Source organism: Komagataella phaffii, chromosome 4 (genome assembly GCF_000027005.1).
Source record: "Komagataella phaffii GS115 chromosome 4, complete sequence".
Taxonomy (NCBI): domain Eukaryota; kingdom Fungi; phylum Ascomycota; class Pichiomycetes; order Pichiales; family Pichiaceae; genus Komagataella; species Komagataella phaffii.
This window is the reverse complement of record NC_012966.1, coordinates 704,212-727,951: the sequence shown is the minus strand read 5'-3', so window position 1 is coordinate 727,951 and position 23,740 is coordinate 704,212. Positions and strand designations below refer to the sequence as shown.

At 42.1% G+C, this 23,740-nt stretch overlaps 14 protein-coding genes across 14 annotated transcripts; 7 read left to right on the top strand and 7 right to left on the bottom strand.

Moving 5' to 3' along the window:
• Window positions 1-769: 769 nt before the first annotated feature.
• On the bottom strand, window positions 770-2,134 carry PAS_chr4_0358 (Hypothetical protein; the record flags this gene model as incomplete). The annotated part of the gene is made up of 1 exon (XM_002493736.1): window positions 770-2,134. One exon carries the CDS (start codon window positions 2,132-2,134, stop codon window positions 770-772), a length of 1,365 nt encoding a protein of 454 aa, XP_002493781.1.
• Window positions 2,135-3,008: 874 nt separating this feature from the next.
• Window positions 3,009-3,992, bottom strand: PAS_chr4_0357 (Hypothetical protein; the record flags this gene model as incomplete). Its single annotated transcript, XM_002493735.1, has 1 exon — window positions 3,009-3,992. The coding sequence occupies one exon, from the start codon at window positions 3,990-3,992 to the stop codon at window positions 3,009-3,011; it is 984 nt and encodes a 327-aa protein (XP_002493780.1).
• Window positions 3,993-5,653: 1,661 nt separating this feature from the next.
• PAS_chr4_0356 (Adenylate cyclase, required for cAMP production and cAMP-dependent protein kinase signaling) lies at window positions 5,654-10,579 on the top strand (the record flags this gene model as incomplete). The annotated part of the gene is made up of 1 exon (XM_002493734.1): window positions 5,654-10,579. One exon carries the CDS (start codon window positions 5,654-5,656, stop codon window positions 10,577-10,579), a length of 4,926 nt encoding a protein of 1,641 aa, XP_002493779.1.
• An 82-nt stretch (window positions 10,580-10,661) lies between these two features.
• PAS_chr4_0355 (Hypothetical protein) lies at window positions 10,662-11,216 on the bottom strand (the record flags this gene model as incomplete). The annotated part of the gene is made up of 1 exon (XM_002493733.1): window positions 10,662-11,216. One exon carries the CDS (start codon window positions 11,214-11,216, stop codon window positions 10,662-10,664), a length of 555 nt encoding a protein of 184 aa, XP_002493778.1.
• Window positions 11,217-11,426: 210 nt separating this feature from the next.
• PAS_chr4_0354 (Nucleoporin, essential subunit of the nuclear pore complex (NPC)) lies at window positions 11,427-13,040 on the top strand (the record flags this gene model as incomplete). The annotated part of the gene is made up of 1 exon (XM_002493732.1): window positions 11,427-13,040. The coding sequence occupies one exon, from the start codon at window positions 11,427-11,429 to the stop codon at window positions 13,038-13,040; it is 1,614 nt and encodes a 537-aa protein (XP_002493777.1).
• Window positions 13,041-13,904: 864 nt separating this feature from the next.
• On the top strand, window positions 13,905-14,552 carry PAS_chr4_0353 (Specialized J-protein that functions with Hsp70 in Fe-S cluster biogenesis in mitochondria; the record flags this gene model as incomplete). Its single annotated transcript, XM_002493731.1, has 1 exon — window positions 13,905-14,552. The coding sequence occupies one exon, from the start codon at window positions 13,905-13,907 to the stop codon at window positions 14,550-14,552; it is 648 nt and encodes a 215-aa protein (XP_002493776.1).
• Window positions 14,553-14,604: 52 nt separating this feature from the next.
• Window positions 14,605-16,830, bottom strand: PAS_chr4_0352 (Long chain fatty acyl-CoA synthetase; the record flags this gene model as incomplete). Its single annotated transcript, XM_002493730.1, has 1 exon — window positions 14,605-16,830. The coding sequence occupies one exon, from the start codon at window positions 16,828-16,830 to the stop codon at window positions 14,605-14,607; it is 2,226 nt and encodes a 741-aa protein (XP_002493775.1).
• Window positions 16,831-17,249: 419 nt separating this feature from the next.
• Window positions 17,250-17,843, top strand: PAS_chr4_0351 (Hypothetical protein; the record flags this gene model as incomplete). Its single annotated transcript, XM_002493729.1, has 1 exon — window positions 17,250-17,843. The coding sequence occupies one exon, from the start codon at window positions 17,250-17,252 to the stop codon at window positions 17,841-17,843; it is 594 nt and encodes a 197-aa protein (XP_002493774.1).
• A 47-nt stretch (window positions 17,844-17,890) lies between these two features.
• Window positions 17,891-18,040, bottom strand: PAS_chr4_0350 (Hypothetical protein; the record flags this gene model as incomplete). The annotated part of the gene is made up of 1 exon (XM_002493728.1): window positions 17,891-18,040. One exon carries the CDS (start codon window positions 18,038-18,040, stop codon window positions 17,891-17,893), a length of 150 nt encoding a protein of 49 aa, XP_002493773.1.
• A 223-nt stretch (window positions 18,041-18,263) lies between these two features.
• On the top strand, window positions 18,264-19,508 carry PAS_chr4_0349 (Protein that interacts with Spt6p and copurifies with Spt5p and RNA polymerase II; the record flags this gene model as incomplete). The annotated part of the gene is made up of 1 exon (XM_002493727.1): window positions 18,264-19,508. One exon carries the CDS (start codon window positions 18,264-18,266, stop codon window positions 19,506-19,508), a length of 1,245 nt encoding a protein of 414 aa, XP_002493772.1.
• A 48-nt stretch (window positions 19,509-19,556) lies between these two features.
• On the bottom strand, window positions 19,557-19,994 carry PAS_chr4_0348 (40S ribosomal protein S23; the record flags this gene model as incomplete). Its single annotated transcript, XM_002493726.1, has 1 exon — window positions 19,557-19,994. One exon carries the CDS (start codon window positions 19,992-19,994, stop codon window positions 19,557-19,559), a length of 438 nt encoding a protein of 145 aa, XP_002493771.1.
• Window positions 19,995-20,299: 305 nt separating this feature from the next.
• Window positions 20,300-21,709, top strand: PAS_chr4_0948 (uncharacterized protein; the record flags this gene model as incomplete). The annotated part of the gene is made up of 1 exon (XM_002493725.1): window positions 20,300-21,709. The coding sequence occupies one exon, from the start codon at window positions 20,300-20,302 to the stop codon at window positions 21,707-21,709; it is 1,410 nt and encodes a 469-aa protein (XP_002493770.1).
• A 111-nt stretch (window positions 21,710-21,820) lies between these two features.
• Window positions 21,821-23,062, top strand: PAS_chr4_0347 (Peroxisomal adenine nucleotide transporter; the record flags this gene model as incomplete). The annotated part of the gene is made up of 1 exon (XM_002493724.1): window positions 21,821-23,062. One exon carries the CDS (start codon window positions 21,821-21,823, stop codon window positions 23,060-23,062), a length of 1,242 nt encoding a protein of 413 aa, XP_002493769.1.
• On the bottom strand, window positions 23,059-23,658 carry PAS_chr4_0346 (Catalytic subunit of the NatB N-terminal acetyltransferase; the record flags this gene model as incomplete). Its single annotated transcript, XM_002493723.1, has 1 exon — window positions 23,059-23,658. One exon carries the CDS (start codon window positions 23,656-23,658, stop codon window positions 23,059-23,061), a length of 600 nt encoding a protein of 199 aa, XP_002493768.1.
• Between the last annotated feature and the right edge of the window lie 82 nt (window positions 23,659-23,740).

Below are 23,740 nucleotides of genomic sequence, written 5' to 3'. Positions count from 1 at the left end.
TGAAGAAACGAGAAGTGACGGTGCAACATGTGGCTTTTATATGTCTTCCAATTGTCAACGATGGTAGCAAGCAGTTAGTTCTATTCTTGTCCAGATTGAAATATATGGTGTGGGTGCGAACACTACAGCATCCTCTTGGCAAATCAACCAAGCTATTGCTTAGATCTGAATCTCGTTCGTTTTGGAGTCCCTCATAAAAAAATCTATCTTTTTGGAACATTGAAGTGCCATTAAGTATACTTTGCTTAAAAATACTTGACCACTCCGGCTTACTTGCTCACACTGCCTTTTCACTAGTTTCAATTGTGTCGAAGGTGCCTCTCCATCTCTTATCCGTTAAGATACGTTGCTGTAATGCAGCTGATGCATTCGCGAAATAACATCTTCAGGGTCATCAAGATCGATGCCAAGCTGTGTTATTTTTGGAGCCTGAAGGCTTAGTGCTTAACATCCCTATCAAAATTTAGAACCCTCCTGAATTGAATTAATTGAACATCCACAATCTAAGATCTATTAATATTTCGGACGCATGGGAAAGCATGATCTTTCAGACTGAAATGTCTTCGGAGTTTGAAAGAGACCAAATTACGAAGAAGTTAGTTATCCCCAATAATTCTAAGTTTCATCATGATAGCTTGGTGCAAAGTACTACGAAGACAGGAGTTGGAAATGATTTTTTTAAAGTAAACAAACAAAGCAAAGAAGAAGAAAAAGAGGAAATACTAAGAAAATAACTAAACAGGATCAGCAATAGGCAACTAATTCTTGATCAAATCAGTAAAGCTAGAATAACTCCACCGGCTGCTCCTGATAATCCAACTGCACCAGCGAAATGATTGGCCCCATTATCTGAGGATGTTACTTGACCATTTGAAACGGTGCTAGTTGCGGACGTAGTAGCAGTAGTTGCAAGAGTTGCACCCGTTGGTGAATTTCCTGGTCCACTTTGACTTTGGTCATCGTCACTATCAGTGTCACTGTCAGTGTCAGTATCGATACCATCATTGTCAGTCCAGCTATCAGTATCAGAGTCAGTCAGATCACCTCCAGTGGCCAGAGCACTTGCAGAAGTGGTGCTCGTTGAGGAGGTAGCAGTAGTTGCGAGAGTTGTGCTCGTTGGTGGGTTGGTTGGCCCACTTAGACTTTGGTCATCGTCACTATCAGTGTCAGTGTCAGTATTAATACCATCATTGTCAGTCCAATCATCATCTGTGTCAGTATCAACACCATCATTGTCAGTCCAGCTATCAGGATCAGAGTCAGTCAAATCACCTCCAGTTGTCAGACTTGTGAAAGTAGCGCTTGTTGAGGACGTAGAAGTGGTTGCGAGAGTTGCACTCGTTGGTGGGTTGACAGGCCCAGCTAGACTTTGGTCATCATCACTATCAGTGTCGGTATCGATACCATCATTGTCAGTCCAATCATCATCAGTGTCAGTATCAACACCATCGTTGTCAGTCCAATCATCATTTGTGTCGGTGTCAACACCATCGTTATCAGTTAAGTCGCCTTCTGTATCAGTATCGATACCATCATTGTCGGTCAAGTCATCGTCCGTATCAGTATCGATACCATCGTTATCAGTCAAATCATCTTCTGTATCGGTATCGACACCATCGTTGTCAGTCAAATCATCTTCTGTATCAGTGTCAACGCCATCGCTGTCAGTGAGATCATCATCTCTGGCAAACAAACCACCTTTGCGGACGTTTGCCTCGAGTTTAGGCTTGATGGAGTATGGAATACAGCCATCAGCTGGTGAATCTATACTGATTGCAATTCGAGAAACGTCACTTGATTCACAAATCCATAGACTAGGGGTCGCGTCGTTAAGCAAAAGGGCCGGTGGGTCGGTAACTAGAGAAAACCCTTTGGTTTCAGCACCGCTATTAATCAAGGACAGGAGATCTAATGGTGAGGCCGCCTGCAGCTCGTGGTTGTCAACCTTCAGTTGACTGTCATCATTGACATAAAATCGAACTCCAGTGGTGCTCGGAATGATGACGCCAGCATCGTTAACACCCAAAGGAGTACCACTATGACCTTCACCAGGTCCAAAGTTGATGGTAAAAGAGGTGGAATCGGCCAAAACTATTGCTTTGAAGAGAGCTAGGGGAAGTAATTTTTTAAACATATTGATAAACAGACAGATACTGTTGATTTGAATAAACGGAATCAGAGAATTATTCTTGTCAATTTATACACTGTCATCGGGAATCATAATCATGAACTTGTGGCGGTCATTACGCCTGGAAAGGTACTCGTTCGAGGCTAAGGAAGTAATCTGCGTGCTATTTTCGTCTTTATAAAAATGTATGATCCCCGTTCTTGGCACCAAATCTGATGAATTGTCGAAGCCAAGCGGACTACGAGTCAACCGCAGATCTCTCTATTCAATCTTTTGGGCAAGCACTCGGAGAGAAGCAATAGACGAATTGTCTAATAAAATAATTGGTGTTGGGTCTTTTTTTCTATATCAACCATTAGTTTTCACCGGTCTCATTTTTGGATATTTCATACGTTGGAACCCGGTAGGATTCTGGCACATGTTGATCTGTACCAACCATAACTGCACCTGTCATGCAACTTTCGCAGCGCGACCACGCCAGGGTCTTTAGGGGCTTGGAGACTATTTTAAGCAGTTTTATTTTTGGAATGCTTCTCTTATTGATGATGCCAGGGGAACATTCTTGGGCCAGACTCTAAGCGATAACTGTTTTCTGAGTTCTATTAATATTCAATAAACCTTAGATATGCGCATCTTACAGCCACACCGTTCCACCATATCACTGTACTGATTTGGAGACAAGAGTTGTGTAATTGCCTATTCTCGAAATAGAATTGATTCTAATTTCTTAGGCTAACGAAAGGGCTGAGCCGTACCTGAGTGATAGGTTCAAGAAATAAGTAAACCTGTCGAGAATTAAAAAGAAAAATAGAATAAAAAATTACTGGATTAGGGACAATTGAAAGAAGATTGTGTGAATCGTTGACACTTGGATGACCACTCAAGCCAATAACACCATGGCAACTACAGCAATCAGTCCTGTTAATCCAAGGGTATTAACAATGACATTGGCATCTCCTACAGAAGGGCTTGGAGAAGGTGTCGAGACCTCGCTACTAGTTGAAGTTGGAGCGGTTGTGAGAGTTGTGTCAGTTGGTAGAGTTGGTGGGTAGGCAGTCTCGGTTGGAGTCTCAGTTGGAGTTTCGGTTGGGGTCTCAGTTGGAGTTTCGGTTGGAGTTTCGGTTGGGGTTTCGGTTGGGGTCTCGGTTGGAGTCTCATCAGTTGTGTCAGTTGGTGGCTCTGGACATTCATCGTCGTCATCAGGGCACACTGGAGGTTCTGGAGGTTCTGTACATTCGTCATCGTCATCAGAGCACACTGGAGGTTCTGGAGGTTCTGTACATTCGTCATCGTCATCAGAGCACACTGGAGGTTCTGGAGGTTCTGTACATTCGTCATCGTCATCAGAGCACACTGGAGGTTCTGGAGGTTCTGTACATTCGTCACCCTCGCATGGTCCTGGTTCCTGTTGTAAAGAAATCCTAACGGTAAAGCCGCTGCAACTTGCATTTGGTGAATCCGAACTGATAACGAAACCATGGTCACCGTCTGGACTCAAACAAGACCATACATGATCAATTGCTGCTCCGTTTAGTAGGAGTGTGGGGATGTCATCATAGTCAATCGAAAAGCCACTGGTACCAGTATTATTTTGTCTCAGAGTTAGGAAGTCATATGGTGGGGTTATTTCCACTAGTTGGCCGTTTCCTTGTAATTTACCATCCGTGGTGACAACAAATAGAACTTGAGGTATGTCGTCAGAGACGTATCCGGGACCAACTGCAGTAATCAGGCCAGACTCATCAACTCCCCAATAGGCATCTTCTACACCAAAGCCAGGTTGCCAAACATATATGTAAAATTCCACTGAGTCAGCTAACACCAAAGCCCTAAAGAAAGCGAGTGCAAGAATTGTTGTTAACATTTTGATTCGATAAAGCTGTTGACGAAACAAGGCAATCACAGCCAGATATTTATACCTCGTTGATGTGTTTCCAATCAGGAATGTTTGACCGTTCACTGTGACCTGATGAAATCTATTTTGAGGCTAGAGTTATAGTTCCTGCGCAATACTGTGAAGCATGTATCCATTACAGCTTGTGTTTCTTGGCAGAGAATATAAGCAAACCATGGAAAAGCTTCCCTCATCGCCAGCTTAAAAGCTCATCTACGGGTGTTTTGACCTCTGCATTCGCTGGAAGTTTTCCAGTGGAGAGTACGAAATTGGCTTTTTCCTCAGTAATAGTTATAAAAGAAGGATTACAAGGATGGTTCTGAGCGAGCTTTGACGCACTACCAATGCTCAATGCTATGAATAGAATCAATCTGGGGTCATTACAGGATGAGTGGAGGGATTTGCTCGAGTCCAACTCTAAGCTGCAGTTGCCTACTTTTGTGCATGCGTGATTAATGAAATGTGATTAGAAGGCCGAACCGAGTCGCTTTTGATTGTCTAGGTTACAAGAGTGTTAGCTGTCTATTTTTGCTCCTTAACAAGAGCCGTGGGTTAAATCTTAACTGTGTGAGAACCCCATGGTCTTCAACTGAACTAGAAATTTGTCGTTTGTGCCTCTGGTAACAATGATTGCAATACCACGCATTATACTATTCATAGACCTGCATGACTCCTTTTATTGTAGGGTCCTGTAATCCGCTGACATTTCCGATCGGTTACGTGACATGGGTCGTCCATTAGTCCACTTAGGGAAATTTGTTTCGGAATATGCCCAAATCGGTCTTCATCGCATTCATCTATCTGACAATTGTTGTCTCAGCTGTCATTCATACCTGCTGATCTTATCCCAGATGTCCGCACATCGTATGCAGGTTTGTCACACTTTCTGTAGTCTCGACTTTCCAGATAGGGTCACAAAAATATATATATGATCTACCTAAAATTGTATGCATCACCTGATGTAGAAACCAAAACCCACGGAAAATTTCACTTTACAGTTAGTCACCTTGAATAGCACGTGCTGCCACCACATGTGCGTAGAAATCTGGTTATGCTAAGAACACAAGAGGGACTTGCAACCATCGAGCATTGTAGCTAACTTAATCTGGCTGTTCAGAGACTCCCATCTTTCATTGGTTGAAAGCGCATTGAGCTTAGTAGTAGACCAAGGTCATTTCACACGTTACCAAGCATAGCTACTCTTTAGACCACTATTTTCAACATGTAGTTCCTGCTGACTATTGAGTATCACCACAATATTCTGGCAAACTTAAAATGTTTCACTTCCGCAAAAAGACTTCGTGGCCAAGTTGGTTAAGGCGTGCGACTGTTAATCGCAAGATCGTGAGTTCAACCCTCACCGAGGTCGTTTTTTCTATTTTTGTTTGGCTGTCAATTGCACTCAAGTCCCCAGATTAGACTGCATTCGACTTGTTGGTTAGGCACCATAGTTAACTGAACCATCACCTCATTTTGGTCACTTTCATTAATTTTTCTGTCTATTTTTGTACCCTTCAAGGTTGTACATTGCTTTAATACTCGCAGGATTGAGTTTCCACCAAACCACGGGGCATTTTCGTGGCGGGCAAAAACTGATAAGCGACAGCATCAAGCCTTTTCTTCTCTAACCCATGCCTATGTCAATCACCGATAATGGGTTGGGGAATCAACACGATCCAGACCATCCAGGGAAACAGTCGTTGACCCCCAAATACACCAAGACCCGAAGGATTTTGAGTAAGTTGAGACGTACATCTAGCAAGACAGATGATAATGACCCCAGAAGAGTTTCAGTTGCATCCCACCGTTATTCTCTGGTGCCTGGACCAATACACAAAAAGAAGGATGAAAAAATGGAACCCCATCATCATATCCATATTCACAATCCTGCGGTTGCTTTGAAGAATGTGTTTCAGACCCCTTCGCCCTCTGTTGGTGACTCCAGACGAAGGTCTACCACTGAAGAGCCTACTACGCTTTCACCCACTGGATCTGTCGAGGATCTATCAGCTTTTATATCAAGGAAAGACGACAGTGATGATGAAGGGGACGATGCTAATAATAATACTCTGACCAAGTCATTCACAGGATTCAACCTCAACAACTTGAGTGATGATGATATACCTACAAATGGGAATATAACACACATGTCAGCTTGGCAGCCGCCACAGAGTTGGAGTGTTAAAGCATCGAATATGAAAGAACAGGAAAAAAGTCTGACATTATCTTCAACATCGTCCACAGACGCCGAATCTGAACAATCGTCAATAAGCTCATTTGGAAAGAAGAAAGATCATGTCGAATCCGAAGCAATCGATCCCAATTGCATTCATGAACCAAACACTGAGTGTCCCGTTCATGGGCATCCTCATGATATGACTGTAGGTGATGCATCCAATGAAGAGAAAAAAGTCTCAGAGCCACACCACCATCTTTACCATAACCAACCTTTGGTAGGAAGGCTCAAAGTTTTTAAGGATAATAATGGAAGGACGCTTAATGTGACAATCAATGAGAACTTTAGGCAGATTATCAAGAGACTAGAAAATGGCCATTGGCTTAATCCCAATGAAGATTACAGAATATTGCTTAGATGTGGTGGGCTACACGAAGTCTTATCGTTGGATGATCATCCCCTCCGGATTCAAGAAAGGTTGTTGAATTTGAGCGGATTCACCGATCCGGATGATTGGAAACAACTTGACATGACCTACTTATACAAGTTCATTTTCGAATACAATGAGGAAAAAGGTTTAAACCCTAGCATAAAGTCCAGGATATCCGTCCGCTATGGGAGGGCTGACTTAAAGAATCTAGACTTGAGAACAATTCCAAACACAATTCATCAACAGGCAGAAGACATCATCTATCTAGATGTGTCCAAAAACCCATCCATATTTATCCCATTAGACTTTATTCAAGGTTGTCGAAACACGCAGACCCTAAAATTCACTGGAAACAGAGCTCACTCACTACACAAAAACATATTTCAATTTGCAAACTTGCGTAATCTGGACCTTGAAACTAACTACCTGAGACAGATACCCAAGGACATTACTCTATTATCTACACTCACCAATTTGGAGATTTCGAACAATCGTATTACTCAACTGCCTAGTAATTTTGGAGAACTTGCCCTACTTCGTTATTTAAACCTATCGTCAAACCACATCAAAGTTATACCGCAAGAGATATTTGATCTGCCTAATCTCACAGAGTTAGATTTGTCTTATAACTCCATATCAAACATACCAGTGGAAATTAAGAACCTAACTAAGTTGGTAACCTTAAAGCTCTCAGGTAACAAGCTAGCGGGCAAGGTTTCAGACTCGATAGTTGAAGTTAAATCTATCAAAACGTTGGACTTGCGGTTCAATCAATTGGAAGATATGAGCTGTTTGAGAACTTTGGACAATTTACAAAACTTGTACTTAACTGGTAACCTCTGTACATCTTACACCTCAAAGGTTGCCAGTCTCAGAACACTCCAATTGGATTTGAATCCAGTAACACACTTTTCCGTTATCGGTACCTTAGAATCATTGAGATATCTGGACTTGACAAAGGCAAAACTAACATCTCTTTCACCTTCTGTATTGAGTAATGTTCCTCAAGTCACGCATTTGATATTGAATCATAATCATTTGAGTTTTCTCCCCAAAGAGATCTCCACGCTGAAAAAATTGAAGAAACTATCAGTTTGTAATAATAATTTGACAACCCTACCAGATGAAATATCAGAGTTGCAAGAACTAACCAGCTTAGATTTGCATTTGAATAACATCAAGACGTTGCCTATAACTATATGGCAGCTTAATTTGAGAGAGCTTATTTTGTCATCAAATTCTTTACCAGATACTCCAGCACTTACAGGGGAGAATAAATTGGGCAATTCTTTATTAATTTTAAGTTTGTCCCACAACAGATTAAGAAATCGATACCTTTCCAATTTGATAAATTTCAAAAACCTCAGATCTCTGAACATTTCGTATAATGGTATTTATGACCTTACAAACGGTTCTTTGGGTCATTTGAAGAATTTGACCCACCTTTATCTGAGTGGAAACGAGTTGACAATTTTGCCAGACGATTTAGAATCACTGACGAATTTAACCGTATTACATTTGAACGGCAATCGATTCCAATCATTACCTTATGAACTATCAAAAATTCCCAGGTTGTCCGTGTTGGACGTGGGTTCTAATATTTTGAAGTATGATATCTCAGATTCACCCAGATATTGGAATTGGAACATGAACAAAGAGTTGAAGTACTTGAATTTTTCAGGCAACAAAAGTTTGAAGATTTCGTCCACGACTTCCACGTCGAAGGATATGGGTGAAAAAACTACAAGTAAATTTGGCAGCCTTCAGGATTTGTGTATTCTTGGCCTTGTCGATGTTACTTGGAACGATACGATTGAAAACTCCATCAAAACCAGGGTAAGAAGTACTCCTTCGACTTTTGGAGGCTATGGATATGGTATTTCTGACACATTGGGAAGGAATAGCAGCTTAACTACGCGTGACTGTGTTGTAGAGAAATTCCGTGAAAAGGAAGATGAGACTCTTATCTGTCTTTTTGATGGTAAGAACAACGATGTCCATGTTACAAAAGTTTTGGAAGAAGTCTTTAAAAACTTTCTAGAAACTCAATTGGATGCTATAGATAGCAAGATGGCTTCCGGGACGCCGGTAGACGCTTTAAGAAGAGCATTTCTGCAATGCAATCAAGAAATTAACACACTGATTGATGATCCAAGTACAGGAAATGTCGATCCTTCGCATTTCCCAGGCCAGACCAAAGAATATTTAGCTCGAAGTGGAGGAAAGACAGGGTGTAGCGGGACTGTAATCCTTATCCAAGGCCGTAAAATTCATGTGGCCAATGTTGGAGATACACTGTCCATCAAGACTACAAGCACTGGAGAATTTGATGTTTTAACCCAGAAACATGAACCATATGAGCCATCCGAGTATAAGAGGATTAGAGCATCAGGAGGATTTGTAACCACGGAGGGAAAAGTTAACGATGTGGTTGATATTTCTAGAGCGTTTGGATTCTGGAATCTGGTGCCAACGGTCAATGCTGCTCCTAAAATTTCTCAATTTGAGTTGAAAGCTACGGATGGGGCTATTGTTCTTGCTACAAAGGAGCTCTGGAAACTGATTTCAATGGACCTCGCTTTTGACATTATCAGAAATGATGTAAATAATCCGATGATTGCCGCCGAAACGCTAAGAGACTATGCAATTTCCTATGGTTGCAGTGGAAACATCACCGTTATTGTGATTTCGTTGAGATATAAACAGATGGTTGCAAATAACCAAACCACAAGGGACGTTTTGAGACAAGAGTATTCAAACTTAATCAAACTTGAAGACGAAATTTATCCACCTGTAGGAAACGTTGCCATGGTATTTACTGACATCAAAAATTCCACCAAGTTATGGGAGACGAATCCAATAAGTATGAGAACGGCCATAAAACTGCATAACTCTATAATGAGGCGGCAACTGAAAATTGTTGGTGGTTATGAAGTGAAAACCGAAGGAGATGCTTTTATGGTTGCGTTTCCTACCCCAACATCTGCACTTTTATGGTGTTTCTCCGTTCAAAAGCAATTGTTGCATGAAAGCTGGCCTGAGGAGATTATCAAGAGTCCTCATTGCGCTAGAGTTCAAGACAAATATGGCAACGACTTGTTTCGAGGACTCAGTGTCAGAATGGGTATACATTGGGGGTCTCCTGTCTGTGAGGCCGATCTTATTACTCGTAGAATGGATTATTTTGGGCCTATGGTGAATCTGGCATCGCGTGTAAGCGGTGTTGCAGACGGTGGTCATATTGCATTGAGTTCCCAGTTTATTCACGAATTTGAAAAACTGGATGAGAGCCACGAGAAGCTGAAATCATTCACAGGAGAAAGGTTTGGTGATCAATGGAAACAGACCGTTGCTGAAGCTTATGGAACTGATGCCTCTTACGCATGCCAAATCGAAAGCGAATTCGAACAGCTTGAGGTTGATAAGTGGGTGTTTTTCGTTATTGGAGAGCGTAAGTTGAAGGGACTGGAAAATCCTGAAAAGATTTGTCTGGGTTATCCCGGATCATTGGCTGAGAGAATTGACTGTACTGAGCAGAAGATGGATAAGGACGAAATGGTTGCTACACAAGTTGTCCGAGACAGGGACTATGGAATCATGGGAATTATAGCTGCTCGTGATATTTGGAAGTTGAGAAGAATTGCTTTTAGGTTAGAGCACATACTCACTGTTTTGCAGTCAGGCAGAGTGTTCAATGACACCAGCTCTATCATTACAGATCAGATTTCCATGGTGATGACATCTAAGCTTGGTGATGAGGACTATTTTTCATTATTGGAGCATGTCATTACTAGAATTGAGAACATTTCCAATAACCTTGCACTAAGACAGGAAACGGATATTGCCCTTGGAAATGATGGCCGACTAACTGTGTTGACAAATGAAGAATTTATGAGTGCACTTTCTGCATGTCTACATGAATTTAAAAGACTAAAGCATTGGGAGACTTGAACTAATTTTTGTCTCTGATGTATTTTTCTAGCTTTCTTTCTTTAACCTACATTAATAAATAAATAAATACATCAAACTATGTCTAAATACTGTTTTCGTTCTGGGCTTTTTTGAAGGCCACTTCAGAATCTTGATGTAATGCAACAGGCTTCAATACTGGGTTTTGTTTGAGATGAATTTGGCGGTCTTCAGGGATCCCCGGAATTTTCTTCACAAGGTTCATCTTTTCAAACACACATTTATTTAACAATGACTCGGCCTTTCTACAATTCTTGTACTCCAGGTTAGAAAATGACAGACATTGCCAATGCAATCTGAACTCGTCAGAGCAGTGGGTATTCAAGTCTTTCAAGACGCCTGAGGCACATCTGGTTACACGACGACCTTCCTTCAAACAGTCAATAGGCCCGTTGCCCTTGGCCTCCTTCTGACACAACATGAAGTCGTCATTGTAGTCCTGGCACTTGGCCCCGATGAAATATGCTGCACTTAACAGAGGAGCTGTGGTGGCTCCAACTTCCTCAACATCTGGGATCTCAGAGGGTAATTTATCATTTTCAAACACGAAGTGGGTATCCTTCAGTTTGTCCACGTAGTTAGATGAGTTAAGGGAGTCATTTGTGTGCGTACTAGACATTCTGTGTGTGTTTCGTCAGACCTGGGCCTTGATAGTGTTACTCTTTGGGATAACTTCACTTGAGGTTGATTGGTTGGAAAAAATTCGAGCACCTCTGAGTATAGAGAAAAAAAGGTCGTGAGCACATTCCAATACAAGATTTTTAGACAGTGAAGAAACATAACATCTGAGATCTGTAAGGAAGAACGAGTACCATTGATATCATCGCCCATGTCTTTCAATTTTGGAGCTAAGACGAATGCGGCGCCAGGAAACACTTCCACGGGGGGATTTTCCTTTGGATCGAATACTAGCAACAATGCTGCCCCTGCGGCTGGTTCTTCCAGTTTTTCGTTTGGTGCCAAACCAACTAGCGGCGGGTTGAATCTAAACACAAACCCTTCGTCTTCCAATTCCGGCGGACTGTTTGGTGCCAAGCCTGCTGGAACTACTGGTGCAAGCACTGGTCTATTTGGAGCCAATACGGGGGCCAATACGGGGAACACTTCTAATACCACATCCGGTGGACTGTTTGGCAATAACAACAACACTAATGTAAATAATACAGCATCGGGGGGGCTATTTGGGAACAATGCCTCCAATGCCAATAACACAACTTCCGGTGGACTGTTCGGTAATGCCAATGCTAATCCAAATAATGGCAACACGAACAACGCCGGATCGGGGGGTTTGTTTGGAGGCAATAACAATACTGCGTCTGGAGGACTGTTTGGAAACAAGGGCACTAGCACGAACAGTGGAGGACTTTTTGGTACCAGCAACACTGGAAATACCACAAACACTGGTGCCCCTTCGGGAGGCTTGTTTGGAAGCACTAATAATACTGGTACTTCCAGTGGGTTATTTGGTGGTAACACTAGCACCAATACCTCAAACACAGCTGGCGGATTATTCGGTAACAATGCCAACACAAATGCAAACAACCAAGTGAACAACAACGTTCCAACATCGGCCCAACCTTCGTTTGCCTGGAGTCAGCAGCAAAAATCACAGCCATCTAATGCTCTGCAACAAATGCAATCAAATCAAGCGGTTGCCACGTTCAACAATAATTCTAATAACTACACTCCTACCATTACAGATCAAATCATTAAAGTCAAGAACTCTTGGGATCCTTCGTCCCCTAATTGTATGTTGAAAACTCACTTTTACAACAAGCTTCCTTCAAATGAAAGTCTTGCCAATGTCCAAAGGCCGCAGGATGAACTACCGGAGGAATGGGAAAAGGCAATGTCGAACCGACCCACCAAGTATAATTCCATCCCTGTTAAGGCCAAGGGATTTGATGATTTGTTAACAAGAGCCAACACGCAAACAGAGCATGTTCGTCAGTCCAGAATTATTCTCAATACGATAAACGATAATCTTACCGATCTAGGTGAAAAACACGATCTCAACACCAGTGCAAGGTTAACCGAGTGCAAAGTGAAGTACAAGAACCTGAGCAAGAAATTACTCAGACTCGCTATAATTCTATCGGTTTTGAAGTCCAGAGGTTACCCATTATCAACTGATGAAGAGCATTTGAAGTTAGAATTTGAAAAGTTATTCAACACTTTGAACGATCCTGCGGGATTGGGAAGAACAAACGAATTATGGGGTAGACTTTCTAATCTGAGAGAAAGAGCCAAAAACCTCAGTCAACAGCAGCAAAAAGAAAGTGGTCTACTCATCACCCAAGAGCAGGTCCAAGAGAGAGATTTATCCACAACTAGTAAAGTGACAGATGTCCTGGGCAAACAGCAACAGGGTATCCAATATCTGTATGAGCTTATTCAAACAGATAAAGAGAAACTGGACAAACTGCTGGAAAAAGTCAACTGAACTATCTATTAGTGCATTCATTATATGTAATCATTTAAAGCCATTAAATCCCATTAACATCACCTCTGACGTTTTTCCCTCCAACAACCCTGATTCATCGTTGTTGTGAAATGCATCAGCATTGTACATGTTAAGAAATATATTCTTTCCCACCGTGACATCTTTTAGAATAAACAGTGACATCCGACTCAAATCTGCAACCAGTTCCATATCCATAGTTGCCTGGTCGTTCGCAAGCCAGTATGGTCTTTCCGCCGTAGCGTCAGTCACATTAATTTCGGGTGATTCTTCGTCCTTGGCCTTGATTGGAAAACTGGTTGGAATATTATCTAGTAAATGAGGTTTCAGTATGCCCTTGATTCTGTTAAACTGGATGTAAAGTTCATTTATTCTTTCGTCTTTGAGTGTAGGTGATAGCTCGGGTCGTTTCTTATACTTGACCAGGGAATCGAAGTTTTCCACTCCATTAATGTCTAGTATGAGGGAGATGTCTCTTCCAAATTTCTGATGCTGTACGTTGAAATGAGTCTTGTAGTAGACTGGAGAATAGTACATCCTCTCTGATGCAAGTCTCTTTGCATTATAGTTGGAATTCATGTCGGTTATAATAGGCTGAATAACGCGATTAAACACAAAAGTGGACTGTGAAGCTGTGAGTGGAGCGGGATAGACCTGTAGATGCAACCTCACTAGGGAGTTATACAAAGGTTTTGGTATCATGTGGAGTCGACTGAGGGATGTTTCCTAGTGAAGAAGATGAGTTTCGATGAGGTCTTGCTAACGTAAGCACCGAGTATTTCATTTTCCTCCACAATTGATCCTTAGTATTCAAACACCTGCCTCCAAGAATACCCCACTTTGAACATGTTTAGAGGTCTACAATTGATCCCAAGATTTGCTAGCTCCACTCGTATTCGTTTGTTTAGCCAGAAAAGCGTGCTGCTTGATGCGGCAAAAGTGAATTATTACAGAATCTTTCATAACACCTTCCCTTATGGTCCTCCACCCGCCGGAAGTTTCGATGTCGACCAAAGACAACTTCGAAAGGAGTTCAGAAAGCTACAAGCCAAATACCATCCTGATATTTTGAATAGTGGGGATGATAAAGTGCACCTGGACGATGAAGAATATTCAAGTCTCCTGAACAATGCTTATGCCACATTGAAATCACCCCTAACACGAGCACAGTACATCTTAAAATTGAATGCAAACATTGACATTACCACAGATGAAGCCTCAAAAAGCTACCAATTCAAGGATAAAGCTCTTCTTCTTGACATTTTGGAGATACATGAAGAATTGGAGAATGTTTCCGACGATTCGGAGTTGGCTGCCCTCAAAATCAGTAACGATGAACGAATTGCAGAGTCCATCAGCAAGTTGGGCCAGTTGTTCAAAGACGAGGATTACGAGAATGCAGCAATGGAGAGTATCAAACTAAAATACTGGTTCAACATTGATAATGCCATCAAAGAGTGGGAGGAGGGAAAACCTGTGATAATGACACATTGAGCTATACCAAAAATGAAATAAAAAACAGAGGTCATAAATTCAAGTCTAAAAACTACATCTTAGTCTCCCTCAGAAGACTCTTCTCATTGTACAAATTAGCCAATTCGGTGTCAAATTTGTGCTTGGCTTGAACCCTACGAAGTTTAAACGTAGGAGTCAGAGTATCGTCTTCAATCTTTAACGGTTCAAACGCAAGGTGAAAGTTGTGGATTTTTTCAAAACCCAACAATCCAGCACTTTCGACACTCTTATTGAATAGAAAGAGAAGAGATCTCTTCAAATCTTTATTAGCATTGCATTTTTCAATGGTGTCTTCAGTGGATTTGAGTTCATAATTCTTAATGATTGACGGGTCAACTGATCTCAAATTATTGAAAAACGTTTCATCTACACCAACAACAGCCACCAAAAAAGAATGCAGAGAGTCACCATGAATGAAAACTTGTGAAATCAAAGGAGAACTACTAAGGTAAATGTTCTCAATTTTCTCTGGTGTTACGTACTCCCCTTGGGATAATTTGAAAAAATTCTTAACTCTGTCAATAATGTAAAGCTTTCCATTTTTGTCAATTCTAGCAATATCTCCAGTACAGAACCAGCCGTCTTTATCAAATGCTTTTTCAGTCTCATCGGGTCTTTTATAGTAGTAGCTGAAAACCTGAGGACCACGTAATTGCAGCTCACCGTGATACGACCCATCCGCAAGTTGTTTTCCAGAGAAATAGTTCATTTCAGGCACATCTCTCAACCTCATTTCAGCAGATATCCCAATGGCACCACAGGAACCATTTTCTTTCAGATAAGCTGATGAGATGCAGATTCCAGCATAACATTCCGTTAGCCCATAACCTTGCATAAATCCAACTCCTAGAGATCCCTTCAAGAACTTCATCGTTTCTGGGTCAATGGGTGCTGAGCCAGTAACCAAGAATTGACAGTTATCTAATCCTAAAGATGCCCTGATTTTCTTTGTGACCAATTGTCGTGAAATAAAATTGTTGCCCTTATTCCCATCTTTGGCCGATTGAGTTCGGATGTTTTGGCTAATTATGGCGGAAACCAGCTTCTGGGTAATTGTCTCCGGTCCACTTAGAAGGGAAGACTTGATTGCACTTTCAAACTTGTTATACAATCTCGGCACAGCAGTTAGAGCACAAGGTTTACTTATACGAAGGTTTGGAACAATATGCTCTGGGCCTGGGAGATGTGGGAATGTTAAAGCTACTCCAGCGACAAGCGCTAGATTGGATACTTGCCTTTCAAAAATATGAGCCAAGGGAAGAATACTCAGCGTTCTTCCGCTGTCAGGAAGCCCTATATGCGATAAAGCAAACGTGGCTGCTGCAGTGGCTATTTTGTGTGTCAATACTACTCCCTTGGGAACTCCAGTGGTTCCTGAGGTAAACGAAATAGTGTATATGGTCGAAGGAAGTGGAGGTATTTCTGCCACAGGAGAAGCCTTACCCAGCTCTTCTGTTTGTCCCAAATCTAACAGTTTAATTTGAACACTGTTGGCTCTTTTTATAAGGTCGTTGATGGAAAAATCTTGAAAATCAAGATTATCCATAGAAATGATGGTGATAAAATGCTTGAGTGACTCTGGATTGTTTGTCTTGAGCTCAATAAGTTTTTCAATCTTCTCAGCGCAGCAAATTACTACTGGAGACTTTGTCAGCTCAAGGATATAAGCGGAAGTTGTGGGTCCTAATGTATCATACAATGCAGTGTCCGGTAAACTGTAGGTTTGACAGGCCAAATCAGATAGCACCCATTCAGCCCTATTTCTACCATACAGACTGACAATGAAGTTATTGGTGTTATAATCTGCAAGGTCAAAACCGCCGTCTTTTGGGTCAATTCTGTATTCGTTATCTAGCACGGAATGAATTATACCAGCTCCCAAATTAGACTTTCGTTCGCAAATCGTCCTGTAGTTCTCAAACGTGAAATAATCGTCATAACCGTCCTTTACATCATGGTCATAAAGTCTAGAACCCAAACAGTCCCTTTCTCCATACAACTGAACAGAGTTACTGAACAACTCATGCAGAGTCCTCAGAGAAGGATGTAGCGTCTCGATCAACGATCCGTTTCTGACATAACTATTTCTGAATGTAGGTGAATATCCAGTTTTGGCTGACCCTGGGACTGCGTAGGAGTTAGCTAGGTCAGAAGAGGGCAATGGCAGACTGTCAAAGAGCGACTTGATTTCCTTTTTGTCCTGAGGTGACAAACTCTCGACCGGAGTCCTATCCTGGATCTTTTTGAGATGTGACATGAAGGCAACAAGGAAACGAGAATGGTAAACTCAACAGAAGACGAGAGCTTGTTCAAACGAGGAATAATTAAAGATTTGGAGGAGGGAAGGGAGATGCCATTGCTTATATAGGCCTAGTCATTGCATTCGGAGATTTGGGAAGCAAGCCCCACCTTTTGTTTTAAGGAAGCGCGACATGGTGCTCGGTATCGGGGTATCACACTGAAAATTTGGGAGGAGCAGATTACGCATGTGAAGATTGATGGTTGCCGGTAAGCAGCATAATAAACTAGCCGATCCGGCCAGGGGGACTGGAGGATCCCAAGAGAGGTTAAAGGGCAGCTGTATTAGGAAACTCTAGTGTTCAGTAGGAAGGGTCTGACGGAATTGAGAAGTGGTTATATATGGTAAGTGGAGAATGGTGCCTAGGTAACTGGTAAATGTCAGACGCTGAACCCATTGATGAGACGAGAGGTCCTGAAGAAATCCCTCTGGAAGAATTGGGAATTGAGGACCGAGCCGTTGAGTATCAGGCAGATGATCCATTTGCCGGCGAAACTTCCTTTCTGTTGGAGAATCAAGAACACAGTCAAGGGTTAGGGAATGAGGCCGTCTTTCCATGGGGTTCTAACCAACCCGTCGAAGCTACAGATGGCAACAGAACGCCTGAGGATTCATTTAATGCGAAAAGCCATTACAAAGAGTTCAAGCTCAAAACTTTCAAGGTGAAACGGCTCCCAGAAGTCAATTTTAATGAGTTCAAGTTGAACCCCGAAAACTACAAGCGTAAGAGTCCGTTTCTTATGATACTGCAAGACGGAGCGTCATATCTCTACGATCAAAGAAAAAACGTCATTGTGGGAAAGTTTGACTTGAATGGCCAATTCTTCCATCGATTATATCTACAACAGTTTCCTCCAAGTATACTTGAAATGATGAAGGCAAATCAGTTCGAACGGGTGATAAACCATCCATTCGTAACCAAAATCAGACAGGAACGTAGCTCTGCTTATTATTATTCAAACTGGGTGTAAATTTATGTACATAGGTAATAAACAGGGCAGCTAATGGTTAGTCAGGTTTATTTGGTGGCTCTCTTGATGAAGTGGATAGCGGTAGGGATTAACCACAAAGCAGCACCGATGAGAACAGCGGTTTGGATTGTTCTTTCACTGTATTGTTGGTGAATTTTCTTCTCCTCTTCGGATGGTTGTTGGTTTGGAAAGTTCATTTTTCTGTGTGTATAAGTTGTAGCAAAATGACTGAGTGAAAGTTTTGGTTGAGCTTTCGAAAATTTGCTGTTGATTCTCGACTACAGGGACGAGAAGGCACAGGCCTAGTAGAAGGAGAAAATCGTACTCAGCTGGGAGGAGCTCTAGCAGACTCGCGAAAGTTCTCCTATCCTGTTTAACATTTCAGAGCCAAACAGAACACTGTCTTGCCCTTGAATAGTAATGTCAGACGAGGAATCAGAGAATAAAAAGCTCCTTGATCAGGTGCTGCCTGAAAAGACCGATCAAGAAACACAGCCCGAAGCAGACGCTGCGCTGGCTGAGCAAGAAGCTCCTGAGAACGAACCCAATGAGCCTGCTTCTGACGACGACTCAGACTCAGATTTGTCAGATATTTCCGATGTGGACGAAGAGAAGGTCGCAGAGGGATTGAGATATCTCGATGAACAGACCGCTGCATCTTTGTCAAAACATAAAGCTGCCCAACCTTCCTCGACTCACAAGAAGAAAGAGCCCACCAGAAGAAGACCAAAGCAACAAACCGCCAGAGAAACTCAATACGAGCCTGATGTCGTGGAAGACGAAGCCGCCAGAAGAACAAGATTGTTCGAAGAGAAACTGGATGCTGCAATCAAAAGGAAGCCAAACAAGAGAAAGAAGAACGATGACGTGGATCTAGAGCAGATGCAGGATGAGCTTATACAACAACTTAAATTACAAATGGAAGAATCCGCCATCCGTGATGCAAACAACATTGAACAGGGAAAACCTGCCATTTTCAAATTGAAACTACTTCCCAAGGTAAAGGACATACTTTTGAGAGCCAACTTGGCCGATTCTATACTGGACAACAACTTATTGGCCTCAGTAAGACTATGGCTGGAACCATTACCAGATGCATCCTTGCCAGCTTACCAAATACAGAAAGTGCTATTTGACGCTATCAAGTCACTTCCCATCAAGACATCTCATTTGAGAGAAAGTGGTTTAGGCAAAGTGATGGTATTCTACCAGAAATCCAAGAGAGTGGAACCCAACCTTAAGAGAACTGCCGAGAAATTGATCAGTGATTGGACCAGACCCATAATGGGAGCATCGGATAATTACAAAGACATGCGTGTTAGGACCCAGCAATTTGATCCTGCCCAGTTTGCGGAATCCTTGCCTGGAAGGGTCAGTGTCAGACCCCAGGAGGCCAAAACCCTTTACGAAGAGGCAGCTGAAAGAAGAAAGCGTGCGGCCATCCCCCAAGCAAGAACAGCTGCTTACACCATCGCTCCTCAAGTCAATACCGAGCTGCTGATGAGTTCAGCCAGAAGGACTCTGCCTTCCGGAGTGGGATCATCCCTGAGCGGAGAGGACCAATACAAGAGATTAAACTCAAGGCTCAACACTATGGGGACCAAACGCAAGTCGTCGGCCAAGAAAGGAGGAATCTCCATTGAAGGAAGAGGGCTTCCGCAATAAGTATAGTACTAATATTTGTATTGTAAATACTGATAATCTACAAAACCATTATGATCTTGGCTTCTCTCTCTTCTCCTTCCACAAGGACAGCAAAGAAACACCAGAGACCTTGACGACCTTGAATCTGACACCTGGAATATCACCCTTAGCCTTACCTCTCTTACCGAAACCGGCCAACAAAACTTCGTCGTTCTCATCGACGAAGTTCAGACAACCATCATTTGGAACGAAAGCGGTAACCTTCTTACCGTTCTTGATCAACTGAACTCTGACACACTTTCTAATAGCGGAGTTAGGTTGCTTGGAAGCAATACCAATCTTTTCCAACACGATTCCCTTAGCGTGAGAAGAACCACCGAATGGAGAAGACTTGAAGGCAGTTCCCAACAACTTGGACTTGTATTGCAGGTCGGCCCATCTGTTGTTTCTGCGGTGCACTCTCAACTTTCTGGCGGCGTTCAATCCTCTTGGCTTACCTTTACCCATTTTTGCTGTTGTGTGATAATAGAACTTTGAACAGAGAAATTTGAAATTTTTGGGCAGTGAGAGGATCCATGTCGCGAACCGATAGGTGGTGTTAACTCTTTAGGGAGAGCAGTGACATTGCCCTAATGCGCATCACGTGGTAAAGTAATTCAATGAATTTATTTGTAAGGATGTAGAGATGTAGCAGCGTAGCAGCTACTACAGTATCACGTGCCTGAGATCTGTATGTTAGATTACTTAATCATGACCTATCTATCCATGAGATACAGCACAAGAGATCCCATTTAGGTCTGATTGTGAAAAGTATGTCTATCAATGAAATTGTCGAGTCGTTGATCGCACAGTATCTTTCTGAAAGAGGGCTTAAGGAGAGCTTGGCTGCGTTCAAACTTGAACTCAATCGAACTTTCTCTGACAATAGGGATTTGTTGGAGGAGCGTCTCTACGACATCGTGGAAGACAGATACAAGTTCTTAGAGTTGAAAAAGGCAAACGAGGACGATCCTCAGGCGCTCAATAATAGTGTAGCTTTGCCTGTATGGAAATTGCCAAATCCAGTGATAGGTGAAGAATTGGTTCCGTTGGGCTCTGATTTAGTAGTTTCAACTACTGTTGGGAACTTGAAGCTTTCAGATCAACCCTCTTCGTGTATTGTGATCTCCACCTCATCGAATGAACTGCAGGTTTTTGATCTCAATGGTGTTAAGCTAGCTGGTTTTCAAAAAGTTCTCAAGTCCATCTCCAAAGTGGTATTAATCATTGACAGTTCTCCTCTGCTACTCTGTGGGGGTATGGATGGACAACTATCCATTTTAAACGTAGCAACAAAAGAAATACAGTCGTTTCAGTTGCATGGTAGACTTCTCTCCGACATGAAATATCTCCCCATTGATGACAGTCATGGATACTTGGTCTCCGTTGGAATGGACAATAATGTAACCTTGACCACAATAGATTTTACAGACATTAAGAATATCCAGTTCAGCAAATCTCAGTTCAAAATGCTTACAAGACCTACATGTATAGATTTCTTCACATTTCAAAACCACTTCTTGGTGATAGCCAATAGGGTCGACACATCACTCATATCCGTGTTTATCGTCAATGATGAAAAGAAGCTAGTTGAGTTGTGCCGGCTTTCTACAGATGACAGTGAGTTTTCTAGCCATGGATTCCAGATTGGGGCTCTTGCTCATCACATCACCGAGGAAAAGCTTTTGATATCAGCTGCGACGAACCATATTCCCTACATGAGACTGATCACATTGGTTCTGCCAGACCTTAACGAGTTAATAGATTATTGGATAAAAGAGGAAGGGAAAGAGAACACCGAAGAAGATCTTCTATTGCAACTACGCTCTTTATCTATCAATCAGGTACACGAGCAACAATTCACAAACAAAACTCATGTGATAAGAAATGTGATACTTTCCAGTGTGAACACATCGGCACCCCAAGATAAATACTCTGTACAGCAAATTGCTACCAGAGATTCCAAGAATGGAGTATGGATCTTCTCAGACGACGGAGTCATCAGAGGATTGAATTTGTCGTCTGGGACGATCATTGAAGAGCTGAAATCTCATGAAGGACGAATCAAGAGCGCAGCTGCATTCACTTCCAATGATGGCGACGAGCTTCTTTTCACCTCTGGAGCCACGGATAGACGTACCAAGAGATGGTCTGTCACCCCTCCTCGACCTTCCTCCGGTTAGCACCCCCGTTTTGGCGCGAGATATTTTTCCCCCACATTATTCTTTTTCGGGCAATAGCCTCCTCAAGGACAGGCAGTTGATGCTTCTTTGAACTGTAACAATTGGGAGTTAATGTCAGGAGCAGACTATCAACTATCGTTGACTGAAAAAGCCACGTTTGGAACCCTTTCAGCAATAGTTTCTACGGTTGTGCTGTATCCATTGGACCTGACCAAAGCTTTGATACAAACTCAAGAAAAGGTCAAGACCAGAAAGGACCATAATGAGGCGCTGAAGCTTGAAGGAGGTACTATTGAGAATATTCTTTTGTCCCCAGGTGCTACCGGATTTGAGAATGAGGCCTCAAGCATAGCCGAAGAGCTAATTGGTGAAGAAAACGATCAATTATCTCAGAAATTGGAGTTGGAGTTACAAGATAAGGCAAGAATAAACCCCATCTACTACAGAAACACAGTAGATGCCCTATTAAAAATTTTGAAGCAGGAAGGCTTCAAAGGTTGGTACCATGGACTGCAAGCTTCTGTAACCTCAGCAGCTGTCCAGAGTTTTAGTTATTTTTACTTCTACGAAGCACTGAAGAAGCTATACTCTAACTCCCAAAAAAACAGTTCCAAAGGAAGAATATTTGATGAACTCAGTATAAGTATACTGGCCGCAGCTTTATCTCAATTTTTTGTTACTCCTTTCAATGTAATTACTACAGAGTTGCAAACCTCTCAATTTCAAAAGAATGTTGCCCACAGCCAATTGATTGCCATCGAAGAGAGCAACATCGATCTGAGAAAAGATTCTCCATTATTATACCAATACTACAAGATCATGCGCAATAATAAACAAGAGGAAAGTACATCATTATTCAAAAAACTACTGGGAAACAACGAGTTGATAGCCACCGGTAGTAAAATAGTAAGGAAAAGAGGTGTTAGTGCTCTTTGGAAAGGACTCAAGGTGTCACTCATCCTCACTTTAAACCCATCGATCACCTATGGCTCATATGAGAGGTTGAAGAAACTAATTTATGGGGATATAAAGTACTTATCGGCATTCCAGTCGTTAGTATTGGGCATGATCTCCAAAATGATAGCGACTCTGGTTACCCAACCCCTAATTGTTTCCAAGACTGTACTACAGAAATCGCAGGACGATCCTCGAGCCAAACAGTTCAATTCCTTTCAGCAAGTGTTATGTCACCTTTGGAAAACTGACAAATTTAAGGGGCTATGGAGGGGTCTTCTCTCCCAAATATTCAAAGGAGCCTTAGGGCAGGGATTACTATTTCTGTTCAAAGATCAAATAGAGCTGGTCTTTTTGAGTTTGATCAACATTTACAGAATTTACACCAAAAGGATTTAAAAAACCACTTCATAGGGTAAAACATTAACTTTTTCACCGTTTTCTCGTACGGTTTCTTTCTTGACATCTCTCGTCTGACTTTTTCTCATATCAAATGCATCATGATTGTCATCGAGTTTGTTCCTATTCTCGTTACTACCGTCACCGTAATAGCCTACCACTCTCCTGTACACCGAATAGCCTAGCTTATGATACATTGATATGGCCAATTTGTTGGTTACTCGGACGAAAAGGTCGACAAAGTAGGTATTGTAAGGCTCTTGATCGGTAGCTTGGTCCAAATGCTCGCATAAAAAGGAGGCCAGTCCCAGTCTTCTATAGGTTGGATTCACTGTCACAGCAGTGATATGCGTGTGCCACTCTTTTGCCTTTCCTTCTGTCTTACCCATCATATAACCAGACATGACGTCGTTCCTTAATATTGAACCATTGGAACTGTCAATGACACTGCCAGAGACAGATTTGAAGAATAAAGGTGGCCAGTCTACCAAATACTGGAGGTAGAAAAAAGGCTGATAATTCTCAGTCAGCACATCCAGGTTTACTGGATTGATGTCAAACAGGTCTGTAGCTTGAAAGGGCTTTATAGACGTCATTGGGGCCTATCCAAGTTCTGTGTGACAAAGAAGGAAACTTGCGTTGGTGAGATTAAATATTGCTTATGTAAGGTAACTAATT